This window comes from Psammomys obesus, unplaced genomic scaffold (genome assembly GCF_907164565.1).
Source record: "Psammomys obesus unplaced genomic scaffold, mPsaObe1.curated_primary_1811, whole genome shotgun sequence".
Lineage (NCBI taxonomy): Eukaryota > Metazoa > Chordata > Mammalia > Rodentia > Muridae > Psammomys > Psammomys obesus.
In genome coordinates, this window is record NW_026596117.1 from 19019446 (window position 1) to 19032256 (window position 12811).

At 40.5% G+C, this 12811-nt stretch overlaps 1 protein-coding gene across 2 annotated transcripts in view; it reads left to right on the forward strand.

The window, feature by feature from the left end:
* Positions 1-12811, forward strand: part of Atp8a1 (ATPase phospholipid transporting 8A1) — a 221120-nt gene that overhangs the window by 87137 nt on the left and 121172 nt on the right. The window contains exons 15-16 of one of the 2 annotated variants that reach the window (XM_055629410.1): positions 1273-1317; positions 11345-11417. In XM_055629410.1, coding sequence (XP_055485385.1) covers positions 1273-1317; positions 11345-11417 — 118 coding nt within the window. The remainder of the gene's footprint in view (positions 1-1272; positions 1318-11344; positions 11418-12811) is intronic. The other variant, XM_055629411.1, reaches the window with a different exon arrangement.

A 12811-nucleotide genomic window follows, 5' to 3' on the forward strand; every position in this document is an offset into this window, starting at 1 on the left:
AATGCATGTGAGCAAGTCACCGGCTGCCCGCCCCACCTCTGGATGGTACTAGCTTCTTCCCAGGCTGCACCAGACTCAGGCTGGGGGCCCCCATCGCCCTCGTGCTCTGGGACTGTTAAGTCTCAGGACTGCGGAAGCACGAGGTCCAGTGCTGGTCTGAAACCGTGAGCGGCGGCACAATGCCGACGCCAGCTGGCAGGACCTTCTTGCAGTGTGTGTTGCTTGGACAGTTACGGCAATCCCCCGGACAGTGCAGGAGGTGGAGGCCCAAACCTTCAGGTTAATCACATTGTTCTTGGTGCTGCGGCCCTTTTCCGCATGGGCAGGGTGAGTCCCTCCTCTTAAAAATAAACACAAACCTTTGGCAGGTAAGAGTAGCGGACTGAGAGATCCCATCTGTTCTGGTTGCTGTAGTAGAGAGGATATTGCCCTGGAGGAAACAACGTTTTGGAGGTAGATGACCTTGTCACGACTAGGTTAAAGGAGTAGGGAGGCGTTTAGGGTGTTAATAAATTCTCTGAGTTTCCCACAGTTCAATATACTTATCAAAAATGATCTCTGCATTTTAAATTCTACCCGTGTGAAGTAAGTTGAATTTAAAGTGGAAATACTGAATTGTCGTATGTAAAGAATGTCCTAGAAATCGGAAAATCTCCTCTGACCTGTTTGTTGGGTGTCATGTGAAAGTTGAAGTGAGTTAGATCGAGGGATTCTTCCCCATGCTTCGATGGAGAAAATCGTTGATGGAAACTTTCTTTTTTAAGATTAAAAATTATTTTATGACTGGGCCATTTTGAATATCAGTGGCTCCATTTAGTCAAACAATTGCAGTCACCTTTCGCTCTCGTTACCTCTTGGGGAGTTACTGTGTCAAGGCAGCCAGAACTTCCTGGAAAATGCACGTCAGATTGTTTTGTGTGTGACTGTGCCCTAGGTGACTAGCACGGCTGTGTCATTAAAACGCTTTGTTATGGTTATAAATATAGATGATGGACTTCCTCCTGGCCTTAAATTTCAGCACATTCAGTAGTAAATTTTGAGTTCTACGCATCGGTCAGTTCCGGGATGCGGGACACCTCTGTAAATCCACCTGGTTACCATAAATCCTCATGTTCTACTCACTGTACTAACTGCCATTCTTCCAGATCCAACTAAAATTCATTTTCTGAACTTTCCAGAAACCTGTCTCTCGGCACCTCCCTCATTCATGGTTTTATGTTTCCAGCCTTTCTGTGATTATTTTTCCCTCTCTTTCTGTCCCTCCTCCTGAAGCCATGTCCCTGAACCTGAGGATTATGGGTGCTCGCCTGATGAATGGTAAGCTGCTGTGGTACTTCCACCTCTTTGGAAGGTTTTCTTGTATTGCTTTGTAGACAGGCTTCCCTGGCCCCTCAGGAAGCCATTTTCACAGGTGTTGGGTGATGATGCTCAACTCAAAGTATCTTTGATTTTTCTATCAAAAACCTTCATAAGCATATTCTAAAGCTTTAAATATTGCTAGAGCCTTATGTTATTTATCTATAGGCTGCAGGGATCAATTACAAAGTGCCTGGGTAGGGAAAATTCCTTGAACCCTCAGCTGCAGCAATTAAAGAAAGCATGCTTATGGTTTTTTAGCTCAGCACTGCCCCCTTCTGCGAATATGCCTGATCTGCAACCCAGATAATAGCCATGCCCAAGCTGTACAAGTTGCTACATTGTTCGTTATGTTAATGTCTTTTCAGAGGCTATAAAGTGAAGACCTTTGAATGAATGGCACAAGTGTTCTAGAACCTTACTGCTCACAACTTAATGAGAAATGCACTATAATTCATTTAGTATTGATTAAAGAGCATATTTCAAGTTTAGTTTTACTACTATGGGAAATCCCTGGGGTTTTGTCTTGTTGTGTTGTGTTGTATTTTACTTTAAAATCCTTCCAGCTATATATTTACATTTTTATCTAGGGTAATTAGTATAATTTGTTATTTGTATGATTTGGTGGCAAAAAAAATTGAGAAGTTATGATTTCTTTAAAGCTGCTGATTTTTTAAAATATTGAGGGTTTTTTTTTTTCTATTTATCTGGATTTCATGAACATTGTGATTAAGCTACATTTCCACTGAGTTCCACTGTGATTAAGTTATATTTTCAATGAAGTCCGGTCACAAAATAAGTTTTCAACCTACCTGGAAATTTATCTCAGTAAAGTGGAGCTTTGATGAGAGTTTTCAGTAAACCTCACAATACCCAGGGCTACTGATGGCGGCAGCTGCTTGATTCATATGACAAGCGGCATCATCATTGCCCATTGCGCAGAGTTCCATATATCCTGACACCTATCACGGCTAAATGGCTCTTCACGTCGCTCAGTGTGCCAGAGCATTTTATTACTGGTTGACCGCCCAAGCCTATTTAGTCCTGTGACTCTGTAGTTATAGTTTTTATGTTGATGCTCTTTGACCTCTGGTCAGGTGTCATAAATAAATCGCTCTTGCTTTTTGTCCCCTGTGTGTCTTTTCATATGCTGCTTGTCTGTAGCACATGACTCTACTCGTTTTAACACTGTTGCGTAGCATAGAATTAATTCACACATGTCTCTCACAGTCATGGATCAGTTTTCTTAGCCTCACTCTGTTTTTATCCAAATTGTTGCATTATTTACCCAGATTATTTAGAACATTATACTGTGGGTGGAGGTTGTTTCTCGGAGTCCATCACCGTTGGAAAGAGGAGATGTCATTTATCTTGCTCTTAAGTGATTTTTTTTTTCATAAAATATCTTCTTGGGAGAATCTGAATTCAAAGGACTATACCAGCTTTTTCATAAATTATGTATTTTCAATTGCCATTGGACCTAAAAGTACACCCAGAAGGACACTTGTCGCCTTTATGGCAAAGGTGCTCTGTTTATAGACCTGGGTGCTCTGTCTATAAAGTAATTACCTGTAGGTTGGCAAAGGTGAGGATATAGTTTTTTTGAGGTTCTGCGTAGAGTCACGTGGAGTGGCCATGCATTTGGAGTCTGACCTCTGACTACCAAAGTTCTGATCCTAATCTGTCCTTCAGACAAGTCACTAGCTGCATGAGTGGCCTCATGGGAAGAATGTGGTCACCTAAAGCACTTACGTCAGAAGGATATGCTGAAGATTAGCAGAGCTGTACCAGAAGGCCAGTACTGGTGGCTCTCACCCTACATCACACATCCAACATGGTCATTTTCAAGTTGATAGGACTTAGGTAGAGGAGCCTGTAAGCAATCTCCCCAGGAGCAGCAGCAGCAGACGTGGGAGTGAGAGGTAAACCAGGCTTAGCCTAAGTGTGAAGGGCATGTTAGCTACAACTTTAAGAACGTGACTTGGGAGGGGCAAGCGAGAAGAAGGGGGAGGGAGGGTGGAGCTGGGAGGGGAGGAGAGAGGGGCTTATGGGGGGATACAAAGTGAATAAACTGTAATTAATAAAAAATTAAAAAAGATAAAAAAAGAAGAAGAAAAAAAGAACATGTCTTTCTCTTGGAGCACACGATAGCTTTGCATTTCAAGATCCCCACTCCTTGTTTCACTTAGTATTTTTCTAGCTGAAATTTATTTCAGCAAAATCACCAAGGCTGTTGAGGAGCAAGTAAAACATCTGTCATTTGGCTGAGTTGAGGAAAGGTAGCTTGGAAGCCCACACACGACCCCCTATGCATTGAAAGGCCTGGCATTGGCCCTGACTCGTCTAACTGGGTGTGATTATTTTTAAAAAAACCATATAGATATATTAATAACCATTTTTTTCTTTTTTTAAAAAAAATAAAACTTACTTTGGAATGTTTAGGTATGAGTAAAACTAATGAATTTCCCCGTCAGTTATTTTAACAGTATCTCTGGGCCAGGTTCATCACACCTATGCCTTTCTACCATTGTTGTTATGAAGCACATCTCACTAAATGGATTATTTTGTTCTTTCTTACCTACTTGATACAGTCACGCATACATTCTGTTCTCATTGTTTTCCAAGTGAATGACAGTGGGTTGATCTTCCACGAGGATTGCCTTACAGTCTGCCTTGCAGTCACTCGGTGATTTTTGGTATTACTACAGTATCTGCAGGTTGTACTAGTTGCTTTTTTTTCTGCTTGGTTATTTTCTCATTTCAGTCCAGCCTATAATTAAGTGTGGAGTGAGTGGCATTTATTTATTCTGCTGTAGAAGGTAGACTCCCTGAAGCATTCTTTCAGGCACACCCTCATAATAATGAGATCTAACACATCTACATTAGCGTCAGTCTTCAAAGTAGCCCCCTTGGCAGGAGGTGTATTCAGTGGTGCAGACTTTCACTCGGTGTTTTACAACTCCTCTTTTGTAATTGCTTTCGGAAATACTTGTAGTCACCCAGGAAACTGGGCCTTATTACTTTGATCAAAACCAACCATTATCTAGCAAAAACAGTGCATTTAATCACCCATTCAAATTCTTGGACTTGACTCCGAGCAGCAAACTCACGGCTAAAAATTAAAGCGCCCAGAAAATAATTTTGATTCCAAACCAACAAGACCTTGAAAAAAAAACTGGAGATATAGATCCTCTTTAAAAACAAAACAAAACAAACAAAAAAAAAAAAAAAAAAAAAAAAAAAACAGTTCTCTGACTGCTAGGGCCAGAAAGTCCTTCAGCTGTGGCAGAAAGTTCCACTAGATTAGGGAAAGGGTCAGCCCCCGGGTCAGAGAGGATGCTGGCCAAACAGCTCTTATACCACCCTGCTCATTGCCTCAGAAAACTGCCTCGTGCTGCCAAAGGAGCTCTACCTCTTGTTGCCCGGGTGGTGTGGCATGGACCAGGAAACCAACCTCTGCACGGTGTCTGTAGGAAGGGCTGTGAGCTTGTCCAGGCTGACACAATGCACGTTCCTCCCCAATAGCTTTTGACATCCGGTCCATCACACAGCCTCTCATAGAGCATGAGTTGGTGGCTTGGGTCCACCTGGCTTCCAAACCGGAAGAGATTCCAGGACAACTAGGCGTGTTTTTTTTTTTTTTTTTAATCAACACATGTCACGGAAGTGTTGAAGAAAGAAAAAGACACCTCTCTCCTGGGGCTGAGATGATTTTGGTTTTAAAACTGAATCATTTGGTTAGAAAGATGAGTTCTTCCAGAGCTGGGACTCTGCTTCTCTTCGATAATTGCCACAAGGTAATTATTGTGTAGCTTTAGGTGTTAGACTGTGAGCATAGCCAAGAGTCAGTCCAGACTTTATGGAATAATGACTGGAAATGTTTGTGAAGTGTTTCTGCACACTTTAGCCTGACAGCATCACCTACACCAGCCGTAATCTCACCGTGGCTGGAGAGTTCTTGCCCAGTGGTCCCCGCTGGTTTCTTTCCTTGGAACAACTTAAGGGGGAAAAAAATGCCAGAGGTTTCCTTTCAAAGCCTGTTCCACTGGGAAAGGTTTATGGACTGAAGAAAGCTGGGCTAGATCGAAGGCATCAAGGAAGGACCTGCCCCCTATTGATGCAAGATCTAAAACACACGCATTACTCTAAGAAAGGCAAAAGAAACCAGCCAGGCTGTGAAGAATGCCAGCCGGAAGGTGAGGGTGTAAAGAGAGAAAGCTAGGGTACGGAGCATCATGAATGGCTCGCCAGAGAGTAAGTGAGAATGAGTAGGGGCTGCTAAAGAGCAGAGTGTGTGAAGTTCCCACCGAGGCCCACTGTTTAGGAAGAACAGCTGTGGAACTTGAGCCCCCAGTATTCCCTAGGAAGGTTCCCTGCAGGTGAAAACTCAAAGCAACCATGGAAGGGCCTCGTAAGTCTTGGATACAGACCTTACCCCATCGCTGAAGTTGCTCACTAAGCAAAAAATAATTCTAGAGTACAAGAAGAAAACTCATCTCTTCAGGGACCTGAGACAGGAGTAGACATGGCCATGGGAGAATGGCTCGACTCCAATCACAAAAGCAGGAACAGCAGAAATTGGAGGTTGAGCAAGGTCCAAGAGGGGCTGGCTGGCATCAAGAGGACAGTCTGTCCTTCAGCCTTTGGCTAGAGGGTCACTGCCATATGGCTCTTTCTGGGGCAGCCTGATGACCCTAGAGCAGTGCTTCTCAGCCTTCCTAATGCTGCCACCCTTTAATCCAGTTCCTCATGCTACTTCATACCTGTAACTTTGCTACTGTTACGAATCATAATGTAAATATTCGATATGCAGGATATCCAGTATTTGACCCCTATAAAAGGGTCAGTTGACCTCCAAAGGGGTCTCGACCCACAGGTCGAGTGCATTAGCCCATGAGTTTATAGGTCCCTTCTGGTCTGACCTGGTTTCTGGAACACACTTGTCCTGGTACACACCTGGCCAGTATAGGGTCAGCTTAACAGCAGCGCTGCTGCTCAGGTGACTGGATACAAAAGTAGATGCCTGTGCCACGTGATGCCAGCAACAAGCTGTCTCTTCGTTCACACACAGTTGCACTAAATCAAGAAAAAAAATGATCTTTAGAACCTTTACCTTTACTAAGTTGCACTTATGTTCAGATTCTTCATCGCTTCACAGTCACTAGCTTCTAAGCCAGAGATAATGACACATGCTTACAATCCTAGCCACATGTCAGGTTGAAGCAGGAGAATTGCTAGAAGTTTAAGGCCAGCCCAGGATATGGTGGTAGTGCAGTGAGAGCTGTCAAGACACTATCTCAAAGAAGAAGAAGAAGAAAAAAGTAAAACAAATACTAGGCACAGACCATGAGCCCCAAATAAAGAAATTTCCTGTGCGAGTGTGTATGTGTGTGTGAGAGAGTGTGTGTTTGTGTGCCTGTGTGTGTGTGTGTGTGTATGTGCGTGTCCCTCTGTGTACATGCACATCAGTGGCATTGATCCTGTAGTGCTCATTTGAGGTTTGTCTTTGCTTGGAGAGTAACGCATGCTCAGCCAGCCATCGCCTTTCTGCGGGTCTGAACAGGCATCCCGCTCTCCTTGCCCTGTTCCCTGTTCTCACTGAAGTGGTGACTTTTGTAAGAAAAGCAATCTTAATACTCATACCACCGCTCGTGTCTTTGTTCATGCGCTTGATGTGTACTTCTACATGGTGTGTGCATCTTCTTTTTGTGTAGTGTCTTCATATATTTCAAGCAGCTGTCATGGATTGTGTTCCTGTTTTCCGTTTAAGTTCATTAACACGTAGCAACTTCCAAGTTTTTTTTCCCTCTCTCCTTGTCTTACATACCTCAATTTCTATTTTTATAAATTACCAAAGTGACCAATTCTGACTATATATTTCTATTGTAGACTTAGTCTATTATAGGTTTATTCTACAATAAATAATGTTTTCTTTCTCATGTTTTTTAAAGAAAGCACATATTGTTTTGTATAGGCTTTTTATCTGAGACTTTTTCACACTCTGAAGAGAAATGTCTTCTCTGTACAGTGTTCTGTCCTGTGGACCTACACCCACCTTTTTTTTTTTTTTTTTTAAGTGGAATCTCTGCTTATTTTTGATGTTCTTATAGAAGCGCTTATAGAGGAGCCCTAAGGGAAAGCTATTTCCTTCTGTTAAAAGAATGGAATGTCCCTCTGGGTGGAGACCAGACTAGGTCTCTTTCCTCAAGAGTTAACCCAGTTGCTCAGTCACCTGAAGGGTGGGTCCCCTCAAGTGGTGCTGAAGACAGGGATGAGTAATTATTCCCTTAATGAGACAGTGCGCTTCCACCCAGGCTCCCCATGCAGTCATGCTTCACCCGCACAGCTGTGAAGCCTACACTCTTTTTTGCGGCCTTAGTAATAAAAGCATAACTTTCTCCATTTTTTTTTCTTCTTTTTAGCTCTCTCTCTCTTTTCTATCCTTGCCAAAGCATGAGTAGAGCATGCCTTCCCAGGTATTCTAGTCTTTTTTTTTTTTCATCTTTTCTTTCCTTCCTTTCTTCCCTTTTTTTTGGGGGGGGCGGGGGAGAGGAGGATGAAAGGGTGTTATTGTTATTGTTTTGTTTGGGGTTTTTTTGGTTTGTTTGCTTGCTTATTTTTTGAGACAGGCTACCTCTAGCTGTTCTGGAACTCACATGTAGACCAGGCCAGCCTCTAACTCACAGAGATCTAGCTGTCTGTGCTCCCCTGGCGTCTTACTCGTTTCTAAGCTATGACTTGCCACCCCAACCAAGCCTGCACTGTTGCTGCAGCTTAGAAACTATGGATTGTTCCCTTTCTCCGTTTCCATCTTATTCCATCCCTGGGAAGATCAAGGAACTATAGAGATTTATAGTTTGCTGCCTTGAGGTTTTACTTTCAGACGCTAATAAAATTTTTCTCAACATTTTGTCTGAGCCTGTTGTTAAATTCTTCTATTAACAAGGCTTAGAACCCAGAGTAGAGACCCCATTTTTCCCCATAACAATACTTGGATATTGAAAATGTGCTGTAGAAAGAATGCTTGTACATGCAACATTTTGTACCAAGTAAATAATTATTTCTAGAACAAGAGTTACTAATCAGGTAGCTGGAGCGATGGCGCAGCTGTTAAGAGCATTAGTTGCTCTTCTAGAGGATCTGGGTTCAATTCTGAGCACCCACATAGCCCCTTATAGCGGTCTGGAACTCCAGTTCCAGGGGAACTGACTGGCACCTTTAGATATACATGCAGGCAAAACAGCAATGCACAAAGAATAAAAATAAATAAATCTTTTAAAAAAGAGACAGTTACTGAATCAAAAGGATTTCAGTTTCAATTTTACCCATTGCTCTTTTTGTAATTGACTGGGTCAAATTTACAATCCTCCTGCCTCCACCGAGCAAGGCTCCAGCTGCCTTATAAAAACTGTATGGGTCGATTTCTGTTTTTACCCACGATACATATTTCATCCTGCTTCCACAGTTCTAACAGTACAGAGCTGGCAAACTGTTTTTGTCAAACTGATGTTTTTCCTTCGTCTTTCTTGTTCTGAGACTAGACTGAATGTCTGGTCAGTGTTTCCTTCTCTCTAAGTTGGAGGTTTCATCGTTTTGCCTGCTGCTGTTCTCGTGTAGCCATGAGATCTTTGTATTTTTTTTAGGTATTTACCTTGATCAAATGAATTTAATTTTTCCCCAATTTTGATTTCCCTTCAGTGGTTTTTGCTATGTAGAAATAATTACCATTACCAGTCAGCTCTATTAATATTTGTGTTGTTTTGTTTGCTGACTTAGACAAGGAAGCCTAGGTCTTACCCAGGAATTAGTTTTAACAAACGTTTGTGTGATGTTAAGATGGAAACTATGGCTAGACTTTCTTCTGTCTTCTTTTTTATTCTCTGATTGTCTGACTTTGAGTTGAATTTTGAAATTAAAAAATAAATCTGTAGCCAAGTGAGGTAGCTCTTTAGTTACACACTTGTGTGGTGGGCATAAATAAATAAACAGATAAGTAAATCATAGTCTATGCTGTGATTGCAGGCCAGGTGTTACTGGTTGGCCTGGTACTTTCTGAGTTTTCTCTTACCTGCTCTCTTGACTCTGTTTTTTGTCCGATTGGGAAACGATCGTGATCGTAGTGCTTTGGCTCTAAGTTTCATATCATGCAGGGATGAAGGCATGCTCTGTCCTCTTTCCCTTAACTGCTACATCCCCTGCCTGCATGCCACCATGCCTTTCTCTCTTTATGAGCAAAGTGCCACTTATTTTTTTTTTTTAAGGAAGAAGAAAATGTGACATGTTGATACTGGCTTCGATTTTTATATGCAGGCAATATGTAAATGCATATGGTTTTAAGCATTTTTACTTTTAGCATAGTTTGTATATTTAAATATTGGGAACTTCCTTTTTTTTTTTAGAGGTTTTTATAAGATTGGGGAGTATAGCAATGATGACTCTGTACCTGATTCATCCTAACCAAGCTACCTTGTTGGAGTTGCTGTGGTTTCCTCTGGTGTTGGTGAGGAAGTTCTTAACATTTTACATTGTGGAAGTCTTCCTTAGGGAATGCAGAATGGAATCTCTCTCTGTGGATGTGTTTCAGCTGCACATCTAAAGTTATTTAAATACTTTTGAAAGTTGGATCAATAATAGCAACTGGGATTTGTGAACTGAATGAGTTTTTGGTAAGAGTAAGACATATTTTAAATTTTAAAAGGGCTTTTATTTTGGGACTCTTGGAAAGAAAAAGTATTCATATTGCAAGATGTGACTGCATATTCTCTCATTTTTCAGCCTCCTCAAAAAATAAAAGTACAGCTATGAAACAGGAGGAAATACATTTTAATAGGGACATTTCATAAAATCACAAGTAATAAACTTTTAAATTTATTTTTATTTCATTTATTTATTCTTTGGAAAGGGGTGTGTGTGCCATGGTGGCATATAGAGGTCAGAGGACAGACTGTAGAATTAATTCTCCCCTTCCACCTGAGAGTCACAGGGACCAAACTCAGGTCTTCAGGTTTGGCATCAAGTGCCTTTTCCCACTGGGCCATCTCATCAGTCCCAGTATAAAACTATTCTTTATAAGTGATGATTTTTATAGGATAAGTCATTTTATATGATACGTCATTTAAAAGCTGTTGGATCCCCTTACTTAATACCAAACCAGTAACACCAATGATACTGTCGAGAATCCTTAATTAAAAGCTAACCTGCTAACAAAGATGTCTAATACAATTTTGATAATTCACAGGCCAAACACTGATACTTAAATAAAGGAAGCTGTGTAGTATTACAAGCACTCATGAATTTTTCTTTATCGATTTTGGCGCGAACGCTGCTTACTTTCTAGTCTGTGTTCCCCAAGGATCTCTTCTTTTCACGCTTGTGGTTTTAAAATGTGAAAGTAAGTTTTGGAACTTGACACTTTAGCACTGTCAAAACTCTGTAACTCAAAGTTAAACCTTTCAAATTATAATTAGTTATTTCTTGAAGATGTTTTTTTTTTTTTTTTCCCTCAGTAAATTCTGAAACCTTTGTCCAGAAAAAGAAAGTTCATGTAGATAATTTCAAGGTCCACTTCAAAGATACTTTGAAGTATAAGTACGTAATTTACTCATTGATATAAAGAGCCAGCCACAATGCAGATCCCTTACCTATTCATGATTATTTTTCTTTTTGTATAGGACAATAACATATGCTCAGAAATGTTCTTTACACATATTTATAAATGTTGACAAATAGCAAATAGTTTATTGTTCGTATTTTTGTACTTCATACAATCATTTGTATTTGTCACTCCATATAAAGAGTTTTTACATAGCCAAAATAAAAACATATTTTAATAACTTCATTAATACTTAGAATCTTTTTTTTTAAAACATGTTTTATGATAGTCATAAAATAAGTTATTAGAATGCATTGGGAGTAATCATTCACCATTGGTTAGGAGATGAGTCGGCTTATAGAAGTGAACCAGCTTTGCTTTATTTTTTCCCCGTAGGCAGAGCTCACAGTTTGGAGATGAAAAAACATTTAATGATCCATCACTGCTGGAAAATCTGCAGAATAACCATGTAAGTGGCATCAGAACAGCATCTGTCCCCTAAGAGATGAACACTAATGAGCAGTTCTCAGATTTCCTCCATTTGCTTCTTTTTATTGTTACTTGTATGATCTTTTTTTTTAGATTTATTTTATTTATGTGTTAATGCCTTAAATGCCTCCTGTGTCCAGAGACTTTTCCTTTCACTAGATTTGAAGAAATTTCTGCTGTGATTTTATTGAGTCTATTTTATGTACCCTTTTAAATGGAAAGGGGAGTTATGAATATTGTTAGAGTAAACAAAATTTAAATGTTATTAAAGCTAGAAAAAAATTGAAACATATATAAGGATAGGGCGGGGTGAAAAACTGAAGTAGGAATAAAATGGTTGTAGATATGAGATAGAACACAGTAGAATACCTTAACCTAGCTGGGCAAAATAAAACATGTAAATAAATGCTAGTGAAGGTTCTTTTTTAAAATAGCAAAAAATAAAAAATAAAATAAAATGACATTAAACTAAAATGCAAGGTGTTATATCATCAGTCAAAATTTCTTCCTTGCATATGGCGTCAGTTATGCCGCTCTTGTCCCTCAGGTGTCTCATTGATAGGATTTCATTGTGTTGGTAAGAGAGTGCCTGCCCACCTTAGGATATTTCGCCTGTCCAGATCGTAGTACCTCAGCTCCCTGCCCAGCCCCTGTTTCTGTCATCACTGATGGCACACTGACCTGGAATGCAAGCCACACCTTCCTGGCTTCCCCCGTCCCTCACGGAGTCTCCAGAGCTGGCCCCCACCCTCATTACCACTCTGCCTTGAGCAACTTTTCCTTTCTTTCTCCAGAGGCCACAGTGGCCTTCTTTTATTTTTTTCAAATACTTCCATCTTTCTCCTTTGGGGCCTTATTAGTTACATGCCATTCTTCCCAATGGAATTGAAGCTAAGATTTCTCCCATATATCTATCTCTAGATGCTGTCACCTCCCATGACATTTGCATATTCTCCTTACAGTCCTTAGCATGCTGTAAATAAACAATGCTGTCACTTATGTATGCCCTGTCTTCCCACAAGTCTAAGCATTATGTGGCTAGGACCAGACATGTTTTGTCCACTCTCTTAGACTAAGCAGGTTTTTTTCCCCCATAACCTGATTTAACCTCTTCAGTTGGTTCACTTTATGAATGGAGGTTTTACGAACATAGACACACATTACTTTTCTTTAAATTAACTCAAATGGCACTTCTCTTCAGAAGCCAGGCATGAAGATGTTTAACATTGGTATCTAGGTTCCTTTCTCATCGGATCTGAGATGCTGACAGAAAGGATTCACTCTTCATCCATCCTCTTTCAATCCCCAAGAGTTGGTAGTACTCAGTGATAGATAGATAGATAGATAGATAGATAGATAGATAGATAGATAGAT